The sequence below is a fragment of the Enoplosus armatus genome, chromosome 8 (genome assembly GCF_043641665.1).
Source record: "Enoplosus armatus isolate fEnoArm2 chromosome 8, fEnoArm2.hap1, whole genome shotgun sequence".
Lineage (NCBI taxonomy): Eukaryota > Metazoa > Chordata > Actinopteri > Centrarchiformes > Enoplosidae > Enoplosus > Enoplosus armatus.
This window is the reverse complement of record NC_092187.1, coordinates 10,768,264-10,796,145: the sequence shown is the minus strand read 5'-3', so window position 1 is coordinate 10,796,145 and position 27,882 is coordinate 10,768,264. Positions and strand designations below refer to the sequence as shown.

The following is a 27,882-nucleotide window of genomic DNA, read 5'->3' as shown; positions in this document are numbered from 1 at the left end:
TAGTATTTGTCTGTGGTTGCATAGTTATATCCGTCAGACAGGCACCGGAGGTTAGTTAGTTCCGTCTCGTGCCACACACTGAAGTCACAGCAGTTAACGTGACATCTTAACGCTAGTTTACTATAAAAAAATATATAACCGTTACCGTTTGAAACATTGCACCCATTATGATTTAATGTTAAATTCCTTTAACCTCCCCATGCAGGGTACATCAGGAACAATGCGTCGAGTCTGTGCTGCTAAAATAAGCATGCAACTCCTCCCTGCACTATTCCACAACATGCAGCAGCGGAGGATTAGCCTACTTCCTAACATCGGCGAATTACATTTTCAAAAACGAAAATGTAAGCTCTCTGTCTGCACAGAAAGATCGCTGTCACATCTACCAGACAGGCCCAGCTCACTGTCCCACTGTAGCCCACACCAAATAGGGTAGATAGAATTTCATGGGCGTATGCTTTAGCAAGTATGGCTGACTGCAAGGACATGGAAAAACATGTAGCTTATGTAGTCACCGGGAGCAGGATGTATAGCATCAATTGACTGTAAACACATTGGAAAGTTGTGTTTATAATTTAAAAAAAAATACATAATGTTGTTTATGCAGCTCAATTATTCATATGTATTCGTCAAAAGCATATTTCGCATATGCTGTGGATTTCTAAAAAAAAAAGTGCATCACTCTGCATCCTTTATTTGACTGTTAAATGTCTGAGTGGCCGCTGTTGACAAAATATTAGCGCTTCAGTGGTCTTGGTCGGCCATATTTGTTGTAGGCTGTTATGAGTTGAAATTGGGAGGAGGTGGACTTTCATTGTGTTGGATTTACATTTTTGTGATCATGATTTCTGCACTATTGCATTCTGGCAGTTCCTGCACAGTCCTGCTTCATTTATTTAACATCATGTATTATTTATTTTACAAAGAAGATGCAAACATCTCTTTTTCTGTGTTTTTCTTTTAGGAGGATATACAAGGAATCTTACTGGGAGACAGTTTTAAACCACAAACATGTCTGGGGCTTCTGTAAAAGTCGCCGTTCGAGTCCGGCCCTTCAACTCCAGGGAGATGAGCAAGGATTCAAAATGTATCATTCAGATGCAAGGCAATACTACAAGTAAGTAGCCCACCGGCATGCACACAAAACCAAACACCACGTCTTGAATTTGTGCAGGCATGTCTGCTAAGGCAAGTTTGGTATACCACACGTGCTCCTGCGTGGCCTTCCTTCTGGGGCCTGAGCAGAGAACAGTAGAATGAGCAAACTGAATAGTGGATGGTTGGGGACAAACAGCCTGAAAGAGAATAAAAGGCTTACAGAGTGAAATTCCTCCTCCTCTGAAGGGGCCTGCATGCCTTAGGAGTCTCTGTGTGAGAAATGCTGAGTTGGATCATACTGGGAGACCCAGGGGTCGCCGCACAGCCTGGCCTGCTAATACCCCCCAATTCATCAAGGCTTTATCACACAGTTGGTGTTTTAGAATAGAAGTTACTTTGCACTTTATGACTATGTTATCTCTTGGTGTACACAAACAGTTTGTAAAGAACTTCTTCTAGAGATGTATAAAGTGATATGGCCAGATGTTAATCATTTACAAGATGTACTGCTTTTTATTTTGCTGTGAATTTCCCCAAAGTTGGGGTCAAAGTTATGAAGGCCTACTGACATTGATTAATAATTAATTAAAAATTAGCTTGTTTTCTCATCTTTTGTAGTGTCAGCAGATTTGTCACACCTTTGACAACAAATGATCAGGGTCAGTGATTAAGATGGATGTTGTATAGATGCAGTTAGTATGCTTCCCAAAGCTTGAATTTATATGGAGGCTCAGCAGCTTCATGCTTTAAGTCATTCTTGGCTTTTACACATGTGCAGGTTGTGTGAAAATAGGGCTAAGAATGATGAAAGAAACTTGTACATATTTTATAGAATATAAATTGGGAAATCTACGAGAATATATGAAAGGATAGACAATAGCAGAGCAAGAGAAGAGGACCTGAATGTGGTTTGTAGTCTTGTGATTCAACCTGCTTACTTGTGACTGTGAGTCATCAGGTACTGTGAAGTGCTAGCTGCCTTCTTACTCACGGCTGCGCTGTATGTCCCATTTCAGCTAGCAGATGAACACAAATCTCCCTGACATTCGCATGGAAGTATTTATTGACCCAGTAACAAGACAGCATGTGACGGCAGAAACCTGTTCTTCCAGAAGGCTCTCTTATTTGCCTCAAGTTTTGTCTGTCAGTCTTATCGGGCTCATTAGACTAAACCTTTATGAATCTTCCATAAGATCAAGTGTCCCTACCAGTTATGGCTCACTTGCCTTTTATCTCTCACACTCTACCAAAGAGAAGCTTTGTGTCAAATCCCCAGTTCTTTTACTCCATATCCTTGGGTTTTCATTATGCCAATGTCACTTGGAGGTGCTGAAGGGTGACTCGTGGCTTGTAGCAGAACTGCAGTGGAATATGCAGTGTTTTTGGGGGGTTAGTGAGTGAGTGTGTGAGCGAGAGGAGGAGGCTGCAGTATTGCCTACTCTACCTCCTATCACATGGGCAGATTGCAGAGCAGAAAGGGAGGCTGGCAGGCGGCCATACTCTCCCTTCATCAGGACTTCATTGCAGATGGTATGCTGAGAATGCTGTCTTATTAGGATGCTGAGAGGTTGAACAGGACCTAGTGGCTCAAACACACACAGGTTCATACATGCAGTTGCGAGGATTTGATGTGCAGTGTGAAAATCTGACCTTTCTGTAGTTGTGCTTCACTCTCTGTTTATCACTATCTAAGTCAGCCAACTTACATTTTTAGTCTAAACTTAAAATGTAACAGTGGTTTGTTTGGGAGGTCTCCACAATGTTTTAATGGATGGCCGCACTTATTATGATTGTTATGATTACAGTATGTAATGATAAAATAAGTCCTTATTTTTTAATTTTAAAACATTTCTCAATAATTGTGCAAAGTATTTATCTTTGATTATGACAAGTTAGTGTTTTCTTTCACACATTGGCATGGTTGTTTTTCATGACTACCAGATGTGCGTAATTACAAATTCTGTTTAAAAATTTAAATACATCCTTCAAAAACAGATGAACTTGTTTATTGTTGCCGCTATCATAGGCAGTGTATCTATGACTCATCATAACTTTATGTCATATTCCACACAAAAATCTGTCTTTTTAGTATCAAATACTCACCAATAGGCTTGAAAGATGGCCATTAAATGTTTGTAGTTTGTTTGATTTTTTTCTCAAATTCATAACTGTAACAATGGATTCCCATTTTGACAATTTTTCACAGCAGAAAAAAAATAGAAACTTCTCAAACTACTACTGCTGCATAATCTGCTTCTTTTTTTTTATTTATTTCTGTGTTCTGTATGTCATACAAAATACAGTTCAATATATGCTGCTTCAATCAGAATCAATATAGTGCGATAGTGCTAGCCTAACACAGTGCATGTGATACCTGTGTATTTCTGTTATTTTTATGGTGTCTTTGGTGATGGCTAACATTTAAATGGGACTGAGAGCTGCCTCACAGAAACGAGATGTTTTATGGAGTTGCTTGGTCAGCTTGTAGGTGTTTGGCAGATGTGTGGACGAGGCCATGACACTCCCCTTATTGTTGTGACTCAACCAAGGGCATATGCGTCGGTGCATGCGTGTGTGTGTGTGTTAACAACACAGAGAAAGAGAGAGCTTGGGGGCAAGGCCAGGATATGCTGTCTCCCTCTCCATCTCTCTCTCTCTTTCTCTCTCTCGTTCACCATTCACCATGCATGGAGGGTTGTCAAGGATAGGGTGCAGGCAGAGGGGCAGCAAATTGATTATCCAGTGTGCAGGAAATGTGTCCAAGGCCTCTGCAGGCAGGCTGGAAACAAGTAAAGGCCTCTTTCAGTAGAAGCTCTTAAACATACCAGAGCTAATGTAATTATAAAGGGGTGACGCGATGGGCTGTTGCATTAGTTAGTGTTGGTGCTCCAAATGTTGAATAATGCCAGGACACCCAAAGCCCGCCTTCATTAGGGCCCTGATGTGTTCTCTGTCTTGTTATGTAACCCGTGTGTTATGTTCCCCCTCAGCCAGTTAGCAGCCACTTGTGTATGTATGGCCAAAGATGGTCGATAGTTCTTGCACAGCGCGCAAGGAGAAGCAGATCTCTGTTATGTTAGAGCGTTACATTGACTTTAGTGGAACAAACCTGCGTTCAGATAGATTATTTCCCACTTGATCAATTCTTTCCATTAAGGGAAATGTCCAGTGTTAAGAATGATATTTGTAATGCCTTATCAAAAGATACATGCCTAGCCTATGCGCGTTTTTCAAGAACTGGATGGATGTTGCACAATATCATCCCCTAAACTGAGAGTAAACTAATTGACAAATTGCTAGAACAAACAGAAGGTCACTATATCAATTAAACCTTCACCCTTCAGATACAATTTTGCTGAGTGTCCTCTCAGAATGAGCTTAGTGGATGGTGACCTTACAAAATCCCTACAGGGAGGAATCAGCTCAGCTCAAGTGTCAGTTACACATAATAGGAGACCATCACCACAGCAGAAATGACAATGAGCCCATCTCATCTCATATGAATGAATTGTGATCATTGAGGAGAGTGCTGGCAGGACAAGTGGGGAGTAAGATGGGGAGCATTGGTTTGGTTGAGGGATTGTCATCCTGCTGCTGAACCCTGTGCCGAGCAGACAGGGCCGAATGACCTGATTAGGACCAGTAATCCGCAGGCTTGCCTCAGGTCGCCACGCCCTGCTCCCTGTAATCCCTGTGACCCTTGTAGGTGTACACATACCTACACACACATACACACACCCACTAAGGGTGTTACATTCCTCATCGCCTCATGCTGAGGTTGTTTTGGGGTGACACACATTTGCCCACATGCACTACTTACAGAGCAGACTCACACATTCCAGTGTGACCTCCTAATGAGGAGGGAGGACAGGCAGATGTCTGTGTCTGTTATTCGCTCATGCTGTGTCATGGGACTTTCAGGCCAGAAGCGCTAATATATGTTGTGCAGCTCAGCCAGTTTTCAATGTAGAAAATGACTTGCACTGTTGTGCAATTTTTTACACAAAGTTTAAATAATTTGGTCTTTAACCTCACTGATATTGAGAGCATGTGGGAGTTCAGTGAAACTTTTTCTTAATAATAACCAGGAAAAGACAATAATCTTATGAGTCAGATCCTATCACTGTCATATCTTCTGCGGTCGTCTTCTATGCTGGGTAGTCAAGGCAACAGCAGCGGCTTTCTTCTGCTGCAAAAAAAACATGTTGAATGAATGAATAAAAGCTTCTCACTTCTTCTTTCTACTTTCCTTTTTCATAACATCATGTGCTCTAGTTTACTTTGGCTCATGACACTCTGCCTTGCGTTTCTGCCGTGATACCGCCTGAAGGTTGATGATGTCTGATGACTAGATCTTGTTATCAGAGGTTCTCTGAAGATGAGACATGCACAAAGTCTGCATCAAGATGCAAAGTTTCTTTCATGCAATCAGTCCTTCAGTATTATGTTCAGGCTTTAAAATCAAATGGCATCCTCGCTATTTATATTGTAAACAAAAAAGAGGCACAGAGCCACGTTGGCCTCTCCCATTGGTACTGAATCCCATTTCACTAATAATTGTTTTGATATGAATAAGAAACCACAACAAGGCATTTCATATCAAGGGATAGGCTGAATAATGGAATATACTTAAGAAGGGGAAAATGATAAATGCCCTTTCCCACTAAATTGCAGTTTCAGCTTTGTAGCCCACCAAGCCACTTGTGGTTTTCACGCCACAACTTATGTCAACTCTTCACTGCCTCCTCAATTCTTTATCGTGTGTGCCCATATTTGAACATTAGAGTCTTGACGCCTCTTTGCTTTCGTGCTGCGTTGATTTACTTGGGCAACAACCCATATAATTTACTTGACAAACTGCAAAAGCTTTTCTGGGTTAGCATGTTGTTTGCAACACATTTTAATTATCTTAAATTAGGGCATTAAAGTCTATAGAAACATACTTTTTGAAGATATCAAAACATCTGGAAACATCAGACATGGTAGAAAACGTAATAGTTGACACAGTGGTGATGTCACCCTAGGTCCTGTTCAGCCTCTCAGCATCCTAATAAGACAGCATTCTCAGCATACCATCTGCAAAGAAGTCCTGATGAAGGGAGAGCATGGCCACCCTCAGGCTATATGACTGGTGAATTTTGTTGGCTTTTTTCCCCTGTTAACATCATGGGGCCTGAGGATCAGCTACAGATGTCTTTAAACGAAAGGTATTAACAGTGACGAGAAGCAGAATGAGTCCCATGATCTCTTGAGATTTGGTTTGTCGCGTTATATGCTTATGGAGAATAAAGTGACCTTCTGTCAGATCTGTGTCCCAATTGGTTTCTTTTGTAAAGGATCTCGCATAGCTCAGTTTTAGCTCACACTTCATTACAGTCTGTGATGGGGAGAGAGTGGAAACTGTGGGAGCCTTTTGCAGAAATGTGGGATATTAGAGGAGAGGATGGGATCGGAGCTGACTTGAGAGGGGGAAGGGAGATGTGAACGCAGCCACAGCAGCAGAGACAGTGAAAATCGTGCACGAGCACTATTCACGTGTAGGACATCGTGAGGCAGCATCACATACACTCACCCAGCTTGGGAGGATGGGGTTTCAGTCATATTGGTGGAGGTTAAGAAATTATATGTATGCAGTTGAGCTTAAACTAAAGAAAATGCAAAGCTATTATATTTCCATCACTGTGTTGTCATTGTCTTGCAGATTGTGCCTACATTGCAGAAATGTCTGGCCTTTTCTCTCATTTTTTTTTTTTTATAAAAACATCCACCAATCTGGCATGAGATAATTGAAAAACCAGAAATGCAGAAAATGACTTGTTATTTATTGTTTTCAGTCAAATACTTTAGTAAACTAAATTAAATATCTTCTTCAGGTGATATTTTTTGCAGCGTATAACCCTTCAGAAAAACAACAAGATATTGACGCTCATAGGGAGGTGTTCCTATAGGGCTCTGCTTCGATCGTCTGTCTGCTGGCCTCCAGACCACACAAATCTATTAATGTTGGCAATATTACCAGAGATAAAAGGCCAACCACCCGCCGGCCCTCGCATAACAAGGTGGAAAAACACAATGCTGAATTAGTCTGGTGAAATGCTGTTCAGCCAAATCCTAAAATGTGTCCCAGTTTTGCAGCGGCACCCAATCAGTTAAAGGGTTGGATATTGTCTGTATAACAAAAGGGTCACTAGCTGATTTTTGTGCATAGAGGAGGGGGAGGTGTGTGTGTGTGTGTGTGTGTGTGTCCGTACATCTTTTTGGTGTATGTGGACACAATAATAATAAGTGGGGAAATAAAGGCCACAAAAGACATCAGCACAAATTTAAATGTTATCAAAGCAAAATCAAAAGTTCTTTGTTGAAGGATGTATATACCTGTGCGAGACACATCCATGGTAGCTGTTAAAGGCCTGATTTCCTTTTTTAGAAGAAGGTCCAGTGCAACCACTCAATTGAATCTGACTTGCTAAGTGAGGTCATACTTATTTGGCTATGAAAATCAGATTGTGCTCACAGCAGCCATTCATCCCTGACTCTGTGATACAATCCTCTTACCTACTCTTTGGTTCATTGCCTGAGTTGGGTGAAATGGCTGGACTTTCCCACATTCAAGAGAGCGAATGTGTTTCTTCTAGTTTTTGTGCCCTGACCAACACAGCTCTCTTTCCAGACTGTATTGTTTGGTTTCCTCCCACAGTCTGAGGGCTGAATTCAGAGGCAAACTGGAGAGCTTTTGCAGTCCAGGCACGGATAGCTTGGTGGTGGGCATGATGTTCACTATTCATGAATAAGAAGTCGGGGAAGTTGGCAGTATATTATTTTTGAAACCTTAATTAATAAGGTGGGAGAGCTGACCCTTATTCTGGTTGGCTACTGGAATCCTCTGCTCTCACATTGTTGTTTGAATACTGTGCAGCTAATTCAGTAGTATACACACATAAACAAATACATGCACGCACAGATATGCCCAGTTTCACGCGTCATTTCTGAAAACGCTGGATAAAAGGTGTTAGTCGTCTGACATTAGCTTGAGGCATCTGTCAGTTATCATGAATGTTTTCTGGCTTAACAGAATATGTCAAACAAGCAGCTTTTTTTTTTTTTTTTTTAAAGATGGGACAAAAAGATGTGAGATTTTCACAGATCCATGTGCCAGAGTTGTGTCGATGATGTCATGATGCTTATATAAAGCCAGAAAGCATTTAAAGCGAGTCTCTGAGTGGAGGCTAGTTTTGGAAATCCAGGTCACTGCTCTGTAAAATGGGTGCCTGTTGTCAGCGGTGAGTGTAAGGGGCTCTGTATTTCCCCTGTCTGCACAGCCTGGTCTACACTATTGTCCCCACTCGACCATTTTGCCTGGATCATATGACGATCTGTATGTTTTGAGACACTGTTCAATCAAGATTCAAGATTTTAAATAATTGTGCAACTGTTTTTAATGAACAGATTAACATCTTAATGCAAATCCATTTCTCATCATGGCTTTCACTTCTGTATGAATTTACGGTTTAGCTAGCAATGGCTAATATTTGGAAAGCTTTCTTTTGAAATGAGGCACTCATTTTAAAATCACAGATTGTTGGAGTTGGAATCAGCATCGCTCTCATGGCAGAGACGTTTCATTACTGTTCCTATTGTAGGCTGATATTTTATGGCATCTCATTCTTGTGAATATTATTACTATTACCCATAATGTTTATAACCAAAGTTGAGCTTAGAAGAAACATTTGTTAAACATTGTAAAACCAATTTTTAGACATTTCCAAGATATAAACTGTGGAAGGAACGCTTAATCTTTAATCCGTATTAGTTTTAGTTTCTTGATCCAGCACATGCAGACCCACTTCCCTAAAGTTCATTGTGAAAAGGTTGACACAGGCAAGTTTGAATTGTCAAGTGCTATTTTTAAACTGGAAAATACCAGACTCCTTTAAAGCTAAAGCTGTGGAGGTATTACTATAGCTTTCCATGACACAGGATGTGTTTGGAAAGACCTCTGACCTTTTGCGGCAGCACCCGCAAAGAGGAGAGTGTCCTCCTTGGACCCGATCCACGAGAAGCATTGCCTCTTTGAGCTGTGAAAACAGCTGAAAACCTTGACTAAGGATCCCATATCATTTTGTTAATGTTAACATTGAGGTGTAAACAACAAATATGTTGATTAGACAAGTTGGGGTATGTGTCCACACTTTGAAGGCATTAGACTTGAGAGCCATTGGCGTGTCATTTGGATATTTATTGTTATTTCAGTTCTGATTTCATGGCAGTTCTGTGTGCCTTGTGGGTTTAACCCCCACATGTCATCACCTGAGAGGCTGCCTCATATCCCTCTCTCTTTGTTGTAGTTCTGTGTTTGTTTAGCTTCTGAATGGAGTCCTGCTGGCTTCGCATGTTTGCTCTGTCTGGTGGCTTCTAGAAGCCTCTCTTTAGTCTCTGTTATCCTGGACTCAGTGAGTCTGTGCGAGCTGCTAATATCAAAAGGCACTCGCAGCCCTAGCTAGCTATCAGTGTCTGTGGGCTGGGAGCAATGTATGGTTTGGCTATGAGTTCGGCGGAAAGGTTGGGCGGCTGAAATCTGTCCATTCCTTCCTGTCACTGACAGTCTGTCGGCATGCGAAGCACTAGCTGCCATCTGCTGCTGTATAAATAGACAGTAGTCAGAGCTGGAACAGCTGGCACATAGGCCACGACTGCGCCCTTTCCCACTGCTTTCTAGCTGGACAGGCAACCCCACCTAAAGCCATTGTAATGTATTACTTTTACTTTTTGGCATGGGGTTGGTGAAAAGTAAACAAAACTTAACAGATGCATTTTGAACAAACCTCTGAGACAAAGCTCTTAATTTAACTTCAGCTCAGTGATGATTTCTGATTTCTTGTCTTTGTTAATTGGGGTAAAACACGTAACAACAATAAAATGAACACCCTTTTCAATGCAGTCCACTTGCTTTTAATGCACAGTTTACATTTAGCTGACTTCAGTCACTTTCCAATGAAAACATTGAAAGTTTCTTTTTTCTAAATGTGGCGATCACTTTTTCTAAAAGGAGAGGGGGGTAAAGGCAGTGTGAAAAGGGTCATTGTGATAGAGGGGACTGGGCACATAAAGCCTTGTCATAACAGATTACCTAATGTGTTCTGCAGGCTCTGTTGTCAGTTGCAATACCCTGCATTCAGTGCATTGTTCTGGTGTCTTCCTGTGCTTTTTTTCCCCTCTTTACTCTCCCAGTAGGAAGAGAGAAATGACGTGATCAGCCTTGTGAGCAGAAACTGAGGATTTGTCAGTAGGAAACCAGTGCCTTCCTTTACTGTTAAACTAATTAATCTGATGTAGTGGCTCATCTAATGAAATGACAATGCATATCATTAATACAAAGTTTGTTTGTCTGAGTTGATGGCTGTGATGTGGATTCTGGTGTGAAGAGTCACGTCTCCTGGCTGGACAAACTCATCTGCCTGCCCGGAAAGTTCCAAGGTTTTTTTTTGGCAGGACAACTCAACAGAGAAGTATTGAATTGCTGTGTGGATATTTTTTAATTAAAGGCCGCAAGGCATCTCCCTGACCAGACGTGAAAGTGCGCTGTATCTAAAGGGGTAATCAAGATACCACATGTTTAGTTTCTGTTTTGGAGATGTTGTATGTCCTGTGTTGTGGCTGCGACAAGCTCAGCTGTTTGTCAAATGTGCACAGCAGTGCCCAGACACTACTTTTAGCCTTCAGCTTTGAGCTGCATCCAGTGACAACTCTGTCACCTGTGCTGCAGCCCTGGCAACCGAGCCATCACACACACTCTTCCAAAGACACTGGATACAACACGCAGAACATTTCGGCGGCCACCTCAGAATGTTTCCCATCCCGTATTTATGCTCTCTATTTAAGACTGAACAACCATATTAGCATTACTGTGACACTGCTCAAACCATCGCCTCATATCAACAACAAAAAAAAACGGGGCTCAAGTTGTAGGCCCCAGTGAACTCACTGACACTTAAAATTATACTTCCTGCTTACATCCACCAAAGCATCATGCTGGGAAGGTGATGGGGAACTGCAGTTGTCTCGATTTTGTTTGAGGGGTGGCCCACAGTGTCAGGCAAAGCAAACATTTTTAAATAAATGTGGCTTCTCACCCCAAATGAAATCAACACAAAAACCAGTGATGGTAAATTATAATCTGTTTTAAATGTATTATTAATATTCCATCATTATTAGATGCTTTCTGATATAGTAAGAAGCTGAGTATTATGTGGACGTATACATTGCTCAGAACATTTTCTGAAACTACTTGCCTGTCACTGTCAACTGCTACTAGAAATTGGATTTGGCAATCGTTTTACACATGATAAATTTCTTCTCTTTATGCAGTTATGTCGTGACTAAATTATCGTATGGTCCCATTATATCCATATGTAATCAATTAAGTGCACATGGTTAGGGCTGTTTGGTGCAGTTAGCATAACCAACATTTTCATTTGGAGGAAAATGGCTGTCTGTAATCGTTTGAGTGAAATAAAAGAGCGAAATAAGTGAACTGTTACATCACACTGCTGCCCATATGCACACAGACCCCGGGGATACTATTAAAATTCCTCAGTCTTGCTGAAAGAAGCACACGTGGTAATTACAATTCTGCACAGATATTATTTCTCTGAATGCCTGGGTTCCCTTAGCAACTTATCCATTTGTTTTCCTTTATATTTTACATATACATTTATTTAATGCCCTTATCCCCTTCTTGTGATCCTGGCATCGATCAGCTCAAACTAACAGCTAGCAGGTCCTCAGGGGGTTACTGGAGGAGAGAGGCTGATATGTTCAGCCATTTTAGACCCTGCTTGTCTGCTGGTCTCAGGTGAATGGGGCTAGCTTTTAGTCCCCATCTGGTGCTCAGAGACCTCCTAACAACCTAATTACTGAGGGGTGTCTTTGCTTTCCTGGCCGGATTATAGGCCCCATGTTGAACACTGGAGCACAAAATGTCTGCCGGCTACAACCAGCTGAGTGATGGTCTTTAGGTAGCAGGATTTAGAGTTTGGTTAGTTAACTGGTATCCACCCTGCTTTGAAACGGAGAGCTCCTGTGGAGTGCCAGCATCCTATCAGTCCTATATTCTGCGGAACAGGAACTGAAAATGCAGATCTGTGGCATTTTGGACAAACATTTGAAGTGCCCTCATATGCCACCCAGTAGCTTGTGTCTGTTCAGTGCACATGGGGATCTGACTGAATTCCTCCATCTTGAGAGAATCGTGTCTCCTACACAGTCTCCCACACAGATATGCATGTCACCCGTTTATGTAATCCGAGTATAGTGTTGTTTGATGGCCTGATGATGACACAATAATGATAAAGCAGTCCTCTATGCCGCTCTTTTACTGATAATGTAAAATTTCTGACCTTGTGCCTGCTCATCAATGCGTACCTTGTGTGTCACCAAGAGAAGTGCCTTTAATGCTCAACAGGTTTTTAAAATCCCAAAATGTATGTCTTTTGTACTTCATCACAAAATTCCTGTTATTAAATGTTAAGTTTACAAAGCATGTAAAAGGTTTTTGTGTAGTAAAAGTTGTTTATGGTATTGCTTATGGAGTCTGACATGATAAGTAGCTTAATGTCTTAGTTACAAATCCTAAAGCTTTTCTCACCATGCCTTTTGCATGTCTGAGTTTTTTTTAAAGGATTAGAATCCTAAAATCACTGTTTGATAAATAATTGTAATTGACCATAAACCTGCATTAAAGTAATTCTGTATAATTTTCTACTGAGAAGTAACAGGGAATGCTTCAGGCGGGAGAAAACAGAACGCAATGTGCCGCATCCTCCCCTTCTGTGCCAAGTTGAGGTTGTTATGGCAACCAGAATCTGGTTCCTACACCTGTTGCCATGGCTGAGAGAGACAGAGTGATGACGTTTATTAGACAGCAGAATGCGTCTGCCATTTTAAGTCCAGGATATGACTCTGCTTTCCATTTATAGTAAATATTCCCACCAGAGGAATTCCTCATTGACATCTTAGTTTGTGACTATTATTGTCTATGCATCGGTGCTCACATAGATTCTGTTTGTAAGTGTGATGTACAGGTGCAAGTGTAAAAAGGGAACAGATTACCTTTTTGGGGGAGGGGGTTGCACAACACAACACAATATGGAATGGGAAACAATTTGCTGTAGTGAAGAATTGGACTACACACAACTATAAATACGCTTTCTAATGTACTGGTACTATCAATCTAATTATTTGAATTACTGAGGGGATCCTATTAATTCATTTTATTTTGTCTTTTTTAAACATTTTTGTCTCGTGTTATGTGTATTATTTGCCTGCATTAAATTAAAAAAGGGTGGGGGGGGTGGAGTGACTAATACTGAGTTAAGGTGAGTCATGCTGGACGATATGGGCCACTCCTGTCTTATTCAGTTAATATCACATGGCAGGGATAAAATTAACCTCATTCAGCCTCACTCTTCAACATTTAGACCTATGTGTGAGTGATGACATAGTGGTTGGATATACTTTGAGAGGCAATGTGTCATTCTTTCCAAATAAAGTACCAGTGATAAGAAATTAGATTGCACACACATGTAACCTTTGCCAGGCTTGTCCCTTACTGCATCCTTGCCTTTAACACACTTTTTTTTAATAGACTCTTACATGAGAGACCCACTCTTATGACGCATTGTCAGGACCACATGGGTGACGCTGCTATCTGTTCTGAGATCAATGGAGTGGGCAATCGAATGAGACATTCATGCCACATCGTGAGCATGATTCACCTTTTAGGAGTTGAGCAGTCTCCCACTAGCTGCTGTCTTGTAGCTTCTCTGTGCTGCCCTGGATACATTTTTACTCCACGACATCCACCTTTGTCTCTGATGAGAGCCTGCGACCGAACCCGGGGAAGTTGACAGACTCAGAGTTTAGAAAGCTCACATCGTTTCTTGTCTTGCCAGAACACAGCTGTGATTCCCAGTAAGGCTAGTTTTTCACCGTCAGTCCGCTGGTCAGTCATGGGCATCCCACTGTCTAAATGCCCCACACGTGGCACTGTCTCATCATCTTTCTGTTTTTACTTCTAAGTTGCCTCGCTGACACTGAATGACGCTGAATTAGGCTGCCCCTTCATTAATAGCCGCTGTAAATTGTTCCAGGAAAGGGGAATAGGGGCACTGGTAACCTAAGTCCCCCTTCATTTCTTCATGCCCTGGCTCCAATTTCCCTTTGGAGGCAGGTCAAAGGTGAAATTTGGCTTTATTTAGCCACCTGTCTTGCTGTATCCTCTTCCAGTGCCCAATATGGAAGCTGCTGCTCCGCCTGTGCACCTTAACCTGTTTGAAGATTGTGGGTTTGTAACTACCTGAGTTTCAGTGCAATGGCAGCTGCTATAATTATCACATATTTAGCATGGAGCAGTTAGTGTTCTGGTTCTTGAGGACACGCTGTGCTTTTCTGTCAGCATGTGACCTGTGGAGGGCGATATGCAATCCCTGTCTCTCCACATCTCCTGCATTATTGATAAGTGTGCTGAAATCCTCTGAACACATAAGGCACTCTGCCTGCGACATCTTGATGCAAAAGCCTCTCAAGCACCCTCATGTCGAGGAGCCAGACCTGGCTTTAATTTGCCCATTAGCAAAGCGCAGAATTTGCATGAAACAAGCCTAATTACCGCTTTGTGGCTCACTCTGGAGATTTGCTTGGAAAGAGTGAAAATGCTATAAATACACAGATTATGTTGTTCTTACTAAGATGCAGATTCACAGTTTTTCCTTTTGTCCTGCCATTGGTTTCTATTGTTGGTCTGTTTGGATTGTTGCTAGGCCCTTGAGCACACCCGTTTTCATCTCTCAAGCCCTTTTTTTTCACTGGCCTCTTTGTTGCTCCCTCCTCTTCACCTCCCCCCCTTAGTTCTGACGGTGGAGGTATGCATTGGTCTGTTTAGCCTGAGCAAACTCTCTGCATTGGCCCTGACACAAGGCAGTCAATAAAAGTGCAGTTTGTCTAAGAGGAGGATTTGAGGAACAACTGGGGTACGGATTTCTACAAATAAGTTACAGTAAATTCTTAGTCTCCTCTCACTTCGCCACATATCCAGTGCACGGTGTGGAAAGCTTGAACACCAGTCCCAAGGGTAACAGCAAGCATGGTTGAGAGGGATGACATGCCAGGCATGGCTGCAGATTCCTGTTCATTAAGAAATGTCTGTGTGGCCATAGGGAATGCCTGTGTAGGGCGGAAATATTGTGTCATCATGCCTTTTTCAGATACAACAGGTGAAGGTGGTATAGTGGGAGTGAGCTACATGTGCATTATTTGAACTGTATTGTTTTCACAATCTTATCAATGCATACGATGAATTAAGACACTGATTTAAGATGGCGTGTTTGGAAAAACTTGACACAAGAGTTGCAGTTCTCAAAAAAGCAGATGGCCCATAATCCGTCACTGGCATCATGTGACTTTCAGTTCCAAATACTGTATCTCACCGTTAGCCTCTGATTGAGGAACAGGATCTTTGAAGTACTATTTGCCAACCAGGATAAAAACAATTAGTATATTAAATCGGTCCATTTAGACAGTCCATTTAGTGTTTTTGTTTTTGTGAAACTAAACTGAAATGTAACATTTTGTTTTTTGAGAACGTTGAGAAGAAATGCATGAATAATCTCTTCAAATGAAAGATGGGAATTTGGTTAAATCTTACTGATGTTTAAGTGAGAACCCTCCCTTACTAGTCCAAGAGTGATATAAAGCCAATTGGCATGCACAAGAAAGTGGATGTGCCAAACCAAACAAAAAAAACCTAAACTGAAACATATTTGATTTGATGCTGTAAACTAGAACTAGACAAAAAGACACATTAAGTAGGAACAAAGGCCAATAGGCTTGTAAAGTAACCACAAGGCCAGGGTAGAAACTTGTGTTTCGATGAGTAGTTGGTGAAAGATTCCCTGCTAATATTCAAATTGACTGCATAGAAGAGACTTTTGCTAGATACTAAATTGTGGTTGAAGGGATTGAATTAAAATCTTAATCCGGTAATTTGATAGATGACATTTCATGAATTAAATAACTTCTGCAACTACAAGAGTATGGAAGTAGTTGTTGCCTCATATTCACATTCAAACCATGATATTATCCACCACGTTACTAATTTTGTTCTCCTCCCACAGCTATTACCAACCCCAAAGCCCCAAAGGAACCCGCAAAGACCTTCAGTTTTGATTACTCCTACTGGTCACACACCACGGTGAGTTTGAACATTTTATATATATATATATATATATAATTTTTTTTTTTTTTCAATTTGAAATACCATGAGTTTATTGAAATTCTATCCATTTTAAGTCATTTCTCTGTCTTTCCCACAGCTGGAAGACCCCTCCTTTGCATCACAGAACCTTGTGTACAATGATATTGGCAAGGAAATGCTGGCTCATGCTTTTGAAGGCTACAACGTCTGCATCTTTGCTTATGGCCAGACTGGAGCTGGCAAGTCCTACACCATGATGGGCAAACAGGAGGAGGGGCAGGAAGGAATCATTCCCATGGTTTGTTGATTCCCCTTGAAGCCACGGCCTGGTTTAGTAAAACTGCAGTAGAGATGGGGACATGGGCCAGATTAAACCCAGCATACAGTACTTTACAAGAATTATATTTATTCCTCTGAAATATCACCAAAATTGATTTACTGTACAAATGACTTTTGATTTGTTTTATGACCCTTTAGACCTTATTTGTCTGATAGACACTATAATGGCATTAGTAAGTAGAGTGTGACCGACATCTGGTTCCAAAGGTGTCCCCCCAAAGGTTTGTTAGTTGAGCTCCCTCCCTTTATCCACCACGTTTTCCTTTTGATCATATCATCTAATGTAATTAGTCTTTTCCCTCGATGCAGATGACACCAAACTCTATATTAATTATTTTCTACTGGAAATATTATCACTATACGTACTCATTCTGCAAAATTGTTGAACCTGCTTCCTTGGGTCTTCCTCCATCGCAGCTAAAGTTCTGCACAAATGAAAATAAAGAGTGCAATCCCTCGTCTAAAATGCTGTCAAAATCTTTCTTGTCAGATATTTCTCACTATGTTGTTTCCAACTTTTGAATCATTCTAGCATTTATGCTGTTATTTACTCAATAATAATCATTAGGTGTCTCATTTGCTCATGCTCTCGATCTTTCGGTCTGATGTTTTATTGCTAAATGATTTCCTGTATATGCAAATGAATAGTTTGTTACTTTTTTGTTTATCTGTTGGTCCACGGATCTCCTTCCTATTTATCCTCCCTTTCACCTTTCATTTGCACTAATCATCTTTCTTTGCCTCTCAGCTCTGTGAAGATCTGTTTGAGAAAATCAATGAGGACTGCAACAAAGAGGAGCTCTCCTACTCAGTAGAGGTGAGTCTCAGACTGTAATCCCTGTTCTCAGCTCCTGCCTCTGACTCTTGTGTTGGCGTGCCTCTAATGAACCATTCCTAGCCTTCTCCTAACAGTACACCTGGTAACAGTCAGACATCAATCACACATTGGCTGAACCCTCAAAGATGGGTTTCTTCAGCGCATTCCTTCACATTATTTTATTAAATTGTACATTTTTTTCTCACATTGGAAAATAAGTAAAAGTCTCATAACAGTAAATTATTCTGATGTGGATCAACAGTAAAAAAAAAAACCTGAACCTGCATTATTGTAGTTTACATTCAACTTCATATTAGTGATTCATGATGTTGCAGGGGGGCACCTGAACTGATAATCTGTTACTTTTGCAATTGCCTCTAGGTCAGTTACATGGAGATCTACTGTGAACGAGTGCGAGATTTGCTCAACCCCAAGAACAAAGGGAACCTGCGAGTGCGAGAACACCCGCTACTGGGCCCCTACGTGGAGGATCTGTCCAAGCTAGCCGTCACTTCCTACACAGACATCGCTGACCTAATGGATGCCGGCAACAAGGCCAGGTGAGCCAAGCCCTGGGATCATACAGGGATCATGGGAATCAGGGGGAGTAATAGTGCTGGTGATAGCTGTGATGATGTGATAACCTACAACCTCATAAGATTGAGATCATTTAGGCAGAAAATTGCCGGCAAGATAACAATAATTTGGAATCAGGAAGTGTTATCACATCGATTTTTATAGCTTGATCGTCAGTGTTGTAGACTCCAGACACCAGAACCTTCCTCATGGTGAAGTTTTAATAAACTTGACCTGGATGACTCTGAGATTCTTCATAGACAGAACCTTTCTTAAATTGCTGGTAATATTTCTCATTGGAATGAGTGCATGTGATGTATATGTGTGTGTTGGTTTTAGTGTGTGTGTGTGTGTGTGTGTGTGTGTGTGTGTCACGAGAGCTCCTGTGGGGAGGAGTGAACCCTGCCTTAATCTTCCTGTGCTGACTCAGAAGGCTTACTTCTAGAACATGGCGTGAAAAGCCTGTATCTCCCCTGTGACTGTCCCTCTGAGAGCGCCTTGTGTATTTGTATTTGGTGTCCTCAAAGTATTATCCACCTCCGCCGCACAAAGTAATCCCTTAGACTCAATTCACTCTAATAGGCGTAAAACCCAGTGATGATAGCTCCAGTAATAGCCAAGACCATGAATTTAGCATTAATAATGCTGAATAATTCAAAAGGGAAAAATAATTTGAGTGCTCAGGAAAAGAATGTGTTACATCCACATTGTTGTGTGTTTCCTCACTATGCCTGTATGTGCTCACCTACAGAACTGTGGCTGCCACCAACATGAATGAGACCAGCAGCAGGTCCCATGCTGTTTTCACCATTGTCTTCACACAGAAGAAGCATGACAGCGAAACAGACCTCTCCACAGAAAAGGTCAGAGGAGACTAGAAGGACAGCCACCTTCTGACTCTTAAATTAGATCATTAGACATGTTTATAACTTATATCTCTGATCCCATGCTGTTGGGAGTGCATTTCTTCATACTGGTTTTTACTTACAACTTATTGAGTTTCCTCCTTTTTGATTTTGGCTAAGATGTCTCCTGTGGTCCTCTTGGTGGTGATCGGAGAAGGAAAAAGAAAGAGAGCCATTTTAGATTTGACTTTTAGCATTTCCTCTGACTGCAAAGAGACAAAGACCACACTGTTATTGTAAATACAATGCCTATTGTGTTCAGCCACTCTATCAGATTTTACTTCCCAGCTGTATCTCACTTGACAGTTATGTCCAAATGTTTAGAATGGCTTACACTTGTTAAGATTTTTGACTGTTTTCATGAACTTTGTATTCGGGAGAGTGCTCTCATTGTGTCAGTAATATTCTCATATTTTCTCAGTTTGTCTATTATTCGAATGTAAATAATTCATAAACTTGATGTATCTAAAATGCATTTACTCCCTCTTCAGGTCAGTAAAATTAGTCTGGTAGACTTGGCAGGAAGTGAACGAGCAGATTCCACTGGAGCTAAAGGCACCAGGCTAAAGGTATGACTCCCATTATCACAGACATACCCAGCGTTATCAAACTGTTGACTAGCATTACCTTGATGGCTCCTAAATAATATTTTCTTTTCATGGTTGCAGGAGGGAGCAAACATCAACAAATCTCTCACCACATTAGGAAAGGTTATCTCTGCCTTGGCTGAAGTGGTGAGTTATGTTTATGTTTTTATTTCTTTTCTCTCCTTTTCCTTCTTTCCAGTCGTTTCTCTTACCCTCTACAACTTGACCCTGTCTTTTCAAGGAATTAATGTTTGTAGCCTGGCATGCTATAATGTCTGCCCTTCTGTTTTCTCTTCTCTTGTCCTTGTAATGCCTGCTTACACAGGATAACTGTACCAGCAAGGTAAACCCCTTTGACAGCTCAACCACTGACCTCTGATTCTCCCCATGAGGCAGATTTGATAACCTTTTGCTATGTGTAATGTCGAAGTTGCTGCACGTTGTTCCGCCACCACCATTTTTATCACCTAAGTGCTGGGCTTTTAGGCACCATGCACAGTAAAACCCCCAATCCTTGCACCAGAGCAAAAGCTAATCAAATCAGGCCTCTACTCATTTTACCTGACCTCTTGTCCATTACATGTAAGGTGTCATGGTGCATCATAATACTGTTCAGTCTTAACTGCTATCCCTAATTTTCTGGGCTAAAACAGAAAGCCTTACATCAGTTGTTGGGTTTTTTTTCTACCTGCCAAATTAATGTTTGTTTACTCCAGAGCAAGAAGAAGAAGAAGAGTGACTTCATCCCATACAGAGACTCTGTTCTGACATGGCTGCTGAGGGAGAACCTCGGTATGAACATTAACTTCCCCTGATAAACATCCTTTACCACCAGAATATGGTGGAATTTATGTCCACAAACTGTGCAGCAAAATCATTATTCCTGGACAGCAAGAAAAATTGAACCATCTGTATCCTGAAATATGAAGTGAGGGCAAGAGCTAGTGTACATTACTCTCTGCCCATTTACGAAGAACACTGTCAGCAGGCTGTATTTCAACCTAACTAGACAAGCACACTCATCTTCTTGGTTCAGATGTGTATGGAGGAGAGGTGTACAGTGTCTTCAATCTTACCTGACACATAGCAGTTTAGTCTAATGAGACTAAAGTCTTTTATTAATTGATTATTAGAGCATTTTTAAGGTACAGTGCAGCAGAAATCACGTTGTATTTTGGAATAAATCTAATACTAATCCATCTTGTGTAGGTCCACATACAGTGTGTTAGAAAAATGGCCATTCACCCACATTGCCACATAATTGAGCTCTTTACCAATCTTTTGTTATCAGGTGGAAACTCGAGAACAGCCATGGTGGCTGCCCTCAGTCCTGCAGATATCAACTATGATGAAACTCTCAGCACGCTCCGGTAAGCTTTCCATCCGGGACATAGATAACGGGAATTATTTTGTAATTTGTTTGCATTTGATCCTTAACTGCAATTTAAAGTGTATTACTATTCTGATTTTTTTTAGCTATGCTGACCGAGCTAAGAACATCAAATGCAATGCTGTCATCAATGAGGATCCCAACAATAAGCTGGTGCGTGACTTGAAGGACGAAGTTTCTCGACTGAAGGAGCTGCTCCGTGCCCAGGGCCTGGGAGACATCCTGGACAGTGAGTTTTATGCTATCACAACAGTCCATATCTGCAGCCATACAGCATCTACTCTCTCTCTCTCTCTCTCTCTCTCTCTCTCTCTCTCTCTCTCTCTCTCTCTCTCTCTCTCTCTCTCTCTCTCTCTCTCTCTCTCTCTCTCTCTCTCTCTCTCTCTCTCTCTCTCTCTCTCAGGGTCTACAACAAGCTGGCAACATCTGCTTTCTACTTCACTTTCTCATTGCTTTCAGCCATGCAACTTTGTTTTCATCGCAGCGCTTGTACCCATGCCTAGTACAACACTAAAAAGACGTAAACAGCTTTTAGAAACCTATTAATTAATAAACATTAATAATGTTTATTTTGTACTGTGTATGAAATGTAGTACAGAACACTACATGTATAGAATATGTAAGGTTGCATACCACTATACAGTTATTTCTAAGTCAGTTAATGAGAATCTATATGGTTCCATGCGGCTGATTGTGACAGACATCACAAATGGTAGTTTAAAGCTACATTAAACTATCATACTTCATTTGCTGTACACAAGAGTAATGGCTCATAGCCTTGTCAATTAGAGACATAATACACCCATTAATAACGTCTAATATCTGAACTGATTAATAACCTGCCTACTTGCTAATGCCTGCTCAGATCATGTCAAATGACATGGCACTTAACAAGTCATTCGATGCCATTTTTTCTCATTTTCAGTATTATTCTCATCCAGCTCACTAAGAAATGTCTGTAACCTTTTCCTCCCATTCTACTGGTGCTGACCTCTGACCCTTCTCATCTTTTCCTGCTTCCCCTCAGTTGATCCTATGGGGGATGATTGCCCAGGAAGTGGAATCAAATGTGTGTATATGTGTGGTAGTCATGAATTGCCTTTGCCTATCACTATTTGCCCTATTAATAATAGCTAACATTGCTTATGCCCCCTGTTACCTGTATATTAAATCTGCTACCAGCTTTGCATGTAAATGCTGAAAAAGCAAAAGCTTAATAGAAGGAGAGTCAGAAATGCAAGGCTTTTGTAGGTGTGCTGATCTGGCGAGGGCTAGCATGCCACTAGGTTAGCATGCTTTGCGCTTGTTTCTGTTATTTTTCAGAATGATGGCGGTGAGGCAGCTATTAGCAGGCTCAAACCCAACTGTATCGCAAGTTGTATTTGGATTATTTAGGAACTTTAACTTTAGAATAGCTTGTCTATAGTAGCTGTCTTCCCCACCCCCAACACACCCACATCACTTTCTTAAGCTTTATTTCTTGACAGTGGTCTTTCTGCATTTTATTTTCTTCTTCTTTTACTAACCATCCGCTGCAGGTGACAGTGCTCAAAGCTTTAGATTGCCACTCCTCAGTTCTCAAACTGAGGCTCAGAGCTACAGACGTAAAGGTGCATGTTTTTAAAATTTTAAAAGTAGCCACACCAGAGGTGTATGTGTACAGACTTAATTCTGGTGTGTTGTGATAGTTTGGATTGAATAGTTAGTTGCTAGTGGGCCCTGTGCTGTATTCTCAAACATCCCTAATACCTTTTCCCTCCTGCCCTTTTGAGCTAATAATCTGTGTAAATGTTATTAACCTGTAAATTGTTGCTGACCAAAAGCAGGTGTTCATGTGCTTTAACTAATTTGCAGGGTGAAATTTAGCTTTTTGCTGCTGTTATCCCACTACGAACTAATAAAGTTGAGTAGCTCAGTAGTTGGGTCTTGATGCATTCTCTAGTTTTCTGGAATGTGAAAATATGTTGCCAGTGTCAGCAGTACACATTTTTATCTCCACAATGTCAACACCTCCCAAATTAGTTAAATTCTACTTTTTGTTGGCTATTTATTTATTTTTATTTGGTTCTTAGAAGGCACAGTCTGTGTTACGTCAGAGGTACTTGAGGCTATTATATTGACGTACCTAACCTTAAGTGAAGCTGCTGTGGCTATGTTATGGTGGATGTGTGAGTTTGCGCGTGTGTGCGGTGAATTCAACTTACTAGACTGCGGGCTGAACTTTGGCAGCATGTGTCAACGACTCTCATCTATCCTCCCTCTGGACCTCCTTACAGTCTCCATCTCCCTCCCATCCTGCAGTTGATACACTGATAGCAGTTTTCACACAGTGTGTTCTCATTCACATTAAGAGTTCAAAACAAAAGCAACAAAGTGAAGTCACCCTCTTCCTCAGAATCGCACAAACTAGAATTTAAGCGCTCAGAGTTAATTGCTCTGCCCTGTAATTCCGGCCCACATAAAAACAGCCCTCTGGAAACTCTCTAGAGTACAAACTGAAATTTAAAGAGAGTTGAAGAGTTAGTGCAAGCTGACTGTTGTGAACTACCTGGAGTGAAAACTGCTGCTCTCTGTAGCTGACCATTATGCTGCGTGTTTGTCTTAACCCTTTAATGTATAACATGTGTCTTACATTGGTCTTCCCTCCCCTTTGTCCTTTCTCTTTCCCCATCTCTTTCTCTCCTCTCTCTCCTCCTATTTGGTATTTGTTTCCTTCATTTTATGTGGTTTATTCCCCCTATCCTGTCCTGGGACTACCCCTCTCTTTGTGTTCTGCTCTTTTTCTCTCCTGCTGTTGGCTCAGACCTCAAAGACATTCAGAACAATAAGCATAGATACTTGATAGCCTCAGAGAACCAACGCCCTGGCCATTTCTCCACAGCCCCTATTGGTTCCCTGACAGCCTCCCCATCCTCTGGCTCACTGAGCAGCCAGGTGGGCCTTCAGTCGGTCACCAGCATCCAGGAGCGCATCATGTCCACCCCTGGAGGAGAGGAGGCTATCGAAAGACTCAAGGTAAAGTTTGCCCATGTAGACTGCAGCAGTCTTCAAATCACACTTGATGTCTCATGTTAAGAGAGAAGAAGAGTCCCGCAGATATCTGCCCACTCTGCTAAGACCCTCAACACTGGCTATGTTTATCTCTAACTTCAGTTTTTTTAGGTCTTAAGTTTTTTCTTTTTGCCATTCAAACATGCCCTCACTAGAGCTAAAATCTGGCCTATCTTGTGCCATGTGGGGAAATGGGCTAGCTTGTAAATGTTTATGCAAGACATGCTTTACAATGAACATTTCCATAATATCTGCATATATCATTATCTCATTTATTAAAAAAAAGAAGAAAATCTTCAAACACTATTGAAACGTGTGTAAATGACCAAAACCTAACCCTTAAATATTGATTATTATAAATCAAGAGTTGTTTGATTTCTTCCACTGGCTCTTCTTCTCTGTCAACAATATTTTCTCCACTGCCTGCTGTGAGAAATCTGTATGTGGCACAGGAGAAGCTTCCCTTACTGCTTGTTTTGGGTGTTACAATAATAATATAAGCACACTGTAATTGTTAATCAAATCAATTATTGTCAAATTGTTTGATTTAAACAGTATAAGAAAATGTCCCTTTTATTAAATATTTGAAAAGATGCCTCAGTAGATAAAGGTTGTGGTATTTAGAGTTGCATTTTATAGTAACTGTTTCCAAAACGCTGAAATATCTAGATAGAGGTAAACTGATTTAAAAGTCAAGAAATTCATACCAACTTACAATCAAAGCTTCGGTGTAGTATTTGTTCAGTAATTTAGAGGTTCATTTAATGTCAAGGCTGTTGTTTAATTTTAGCCCACACACAAACTTTAATCAAAACATGTCTTGCCTATAAGTCCTTATGTGGCCTTACATCTCTCACGCACGCAGTAGACCTCTCACTCTGTTGATAAGGGAGCACATAGGATTGCAACAGCCAACCATGAGGAGCTGCAGTTTCCATGCCAACCACGGTGCCCAGTCCGTCTGTCATCCAATGACGTCAAGCACCGACGCAGATATGGAGGAAATTGGACTAAAATAGATCCAGTCTTATTGGCTTTTAGCTCTAATAGTGAGGCACATCATTTTCACATTCTTTGTTCCCTACAGGTGTTGCAGCTATTTTAGTGACCCAGCAACAAAGATTACAGTGAAGGTTACCTTTACAGTTCTTATATAAGCTGACATTATTGTCAGTATTGCCCAACATAGCAATTCATTATGATGACTACTATATACTGCCTTTTTGTTACTACCTTTACGCAAACAAATGTCACAGAATATATCAATATCCTGAAGGCTAACTACCTCACTGCTTTAAAAGATAAAGAACAGACGTAGTGTCTGTACTGGGTGGTTACTAGAGCTTTAAGCGACATGATTAGAGGGGAAACTCATAAGTTGATATAGTTCCCATAATATACAGCAGTATGTTACCCTGCCCCTCTATCTGAAATTTTTATCCCTGACTCTAAACTTCCATAATGAAAGAAACAAATTATATCTCATGAATCCAGACTGGGTGTGCCTATTGTTACTGAGCTAAACACACTGTTACCACTGCACCGCTAATAGTTAAGATCACCGTACGCTGGTTGTGTTTTCCTCACACTTTGCCTCTGCTGTTCAGGAATCAGAAAAGATCATTGCCGAGCTCAATGAAACCTGGGAAGAGAAACTGCGAAAGACGGAGGCAATCCGCATGGAGAGGTCAGTATGGGCAGATGGTGTCTGTTCTTTTCCATCTCTGTGTCTCAAGGGGGGAGATGTGTGTGTCCCATGTGTGCATCCACACCTCCTTCAATTCGTCTGTGTCCTGTCAGTGTTAGACAACCCCCCTATAGCTCTGTCTCTTGTCTTTTCACCCCTCTGTGCTGTCTGTCTCATTTTCTTCACCTATCTGTCTCATTTGCTCGGCACTCATTCTGTTCATGTCCCTTCCCTTCTCTGTCGTCACACTCTGCTGCACTGACACCCCTCTCACACCCTTTCCCCCCCTTTATCCACTCATCTGTGGCTGCAGACGTCAACCATGCTACCGTCTGTCTATTGAGCCTCACTGGTGCCATTCTCTGCCTGTTGTCACGCCACAAATCACTTGCTGTAATGTTGCACACCATCACTTCTCACTTCTGTTTCTCTTATGAACACAAAGGCTCTTTGCTGAAAATAAAGTGAATATGTGCAACATACTGTGAGAGGGCACTGACGATGTTTTCAGTTTGAAGTATTGTTCCTGAGCCTACAAATGTTTTTCCTTCACTACAGGGAGGCCTTGCTTGCGGAGATGGGTGTGGCAATCCGTGAAGATGGAGGCACTTTGGGGGTCTTCTCTCCTAAAAAGGTAGAACAGACATGAAACACAAGCTCAGACGTCGATTGCGGGGGGACTGTATCAAATTTCCCATGGGGGTTCTAAGTTATCTTTTTCCATGAGACCCTTTCTGTACCATTGCTGTTTTTTTCTCATCTATTCACTTTATCATTCTTGTCTGTCTTTCCACTCTTTGTTATTTGCTTCCTTCACACACTCAGCTTAGCCATGAAACTCCATTTGATGAGCAGTTTGATTGTTTTCCCACCAAGAAGGTTTGTTTAATTGAAATAGCAGACAAAGCACCTTTCCTGCACTAGATGTAGCCCCATAAATGACAGAGTTTAGTCTAGTTAAGTCTTTAGTAGTGATTTTGAAATATACTTTGAAGTAAAATTTTTCATAGACTGCGTGAACCACTTCTTTTTGAATATACTACTTGGCACTGAGTAGATTATTCAAACCTTTCCTTTAGCTGCTTAGAGCTATCAGTGCTGTCATGAGGCTTATTAAATTACAAGCAATGGTACATTCCCTTCACTCTCCTTACCTCTCCAGCATCTGTCAGTCGAGGAAGTGCCGTATGGCAGCAACATACAGACCAGTAGATGTGCTTGTGTACGCTTGTCAGAAGAGTCACGATTGTGACAGAGAAAGATTTGTTATCTTTTAATCATTGACTGTGCCAGCTGTCGTTGGATTAGCAGTGGTTTCAGAAAATTCCCCTCTTTGAAGTGAATCATTCTTTAGGAATGTTTTGACCCTCCTCCTCTGTTGCTAATTGATGTTTTAGGGTTTTTCTCTCCTTTTGTTCACATCCATTTGTCTTCCATTCCTTTTCTCTCTCTCGTTTCACTCACTGCTGCTCCATGGGTTAGCCTTGTGATCTCTATGCAGACTTTAATGGGGTGTTTTCCCCAAAAAAGGTTGGTGTTGAGTAGTTGCTAGCATTGTTTGTAGTGGTACTATGGTGTATCGGACTCTAGAGGTGCCAGCCCTGTGTCATGTGACCATTTCTGTCCATGTTCATGCACTGTATATCACTGACCACATCAACAGTGTTTCATATGAAACTCTTTGATTAACATTTTTAGTATTGGAATACTTTCAGCTCTGAAATATTGATGAAAGAAATGAAATCTTAGAAATGTTTTTTTGTGGTTACCTGTCTTCCTCTTATGTGTCATCTGTAGACTCCACACCTGGTTAACCTGAATGAGGATCCCCTCATGTCAGAGTGTCTGCTTTACTACATCAAAGACGGAATTACAAGGTAACCAATACCTGAAAGGTGACACTGAAATGCTGTAGAGGATGTGGAAAGGTTTGGAATTTCTCCCAGACTGAAAAACTACTCTATATTCCACTTTTCCTCTTTTGATGTTAAGCGAGAGGAACTTTCAGAGAAAGCTGGCTTAAAATCTGCCACTGATCTCAAAAAGTTTCAGTGTCTAAAGTTACTTTCCTCCCCTCTTTGTCCTTCTGGCCCCTAGACTATTCCAGTTGAGTATTTTGTTACAGTCGCGCCCCAGAGTGACAATAATAGATGACAGAATCACAGACGAAAGAAACTATAGT

At 41.2% G+C, this 27,882-nt stretch overlaps 1 protein-coding gene across 1 annotated transcript in view; it reads left to right on the top strand.

The window, feature by feature from the left end:
• Positions 1 to 27,882, top strand: part of kif1b (kinesin family member 1B) — a 52,918-nt gene that overhangs the window by 369 nt on the left and 24,667 nt on the right. Inside the window, exons 2-18 of the mRNA XM_070910564.1 lie at positions 965 to 1,117; positions 16,269 to 16,345; positions 16,467 to 16,646; positions 17,436 to 17,504; positions 17,886 to 18,064; positions 18,832 to 18,943; positions 19,477 to 19,554; positions 19,654 to 19,719; positions 19,898 to 19,915; positions 20,289 to 20,364; positions 20,864 to 20,942; positions 21,049 to 21,191; positions 21,990 to 22,031; positions 23,766 to 23,977; positions 25,621 to 25,700; positions 26,259 to 26,334; positions 27,498 to 27,577. Coding sequence (XP_070766665.1) covers positions 1,012 to 1,117; positions 16,269 to 16,345; positions 16,467 to 16,646; positions 17,436 to 17,504; positions 17,886 to 18,064; positions 18,832 to 18,943; positions 19,477 to 19,554; positions 19,654 to 19,719; positions 19,898 to 19,915; positions 20,289 to 20,364; positions 20,864 to 20,942; positions 21,049 to 21,191; positions 21,990 to 22,031; positions 23,766 to 23,977; positions 25,621 to 25,700; positions 26,259 to 26,334; positions 27,498 to 27,577 — 1,673 coding nt within the window. The 5' untranslated portion in view covers positions 965 to 1,011. The remainder of the gene's footprint in view (positions 1 to 964; positions 1,118 to 16,268; positions 16,346 to 16,466; positions 16,647 to 17,435; positions 17,505 to 17,885; positions 18,065 to 18,831; positions 18,944 to 19,476; positions 19,555 to 19,653; positions 19,720 to 19,897; positions 19,916 to 20,288; positions 20,365 to 20,863; positions 20,943 to 21,048; positions 21,192 to 21,989; positions 22,032 to 23,765; positions 23,978 to 25,620; positions 25,701 to 26,258; positions 26,335 to 27,497; positions 27,578 to 27,882) is intronic.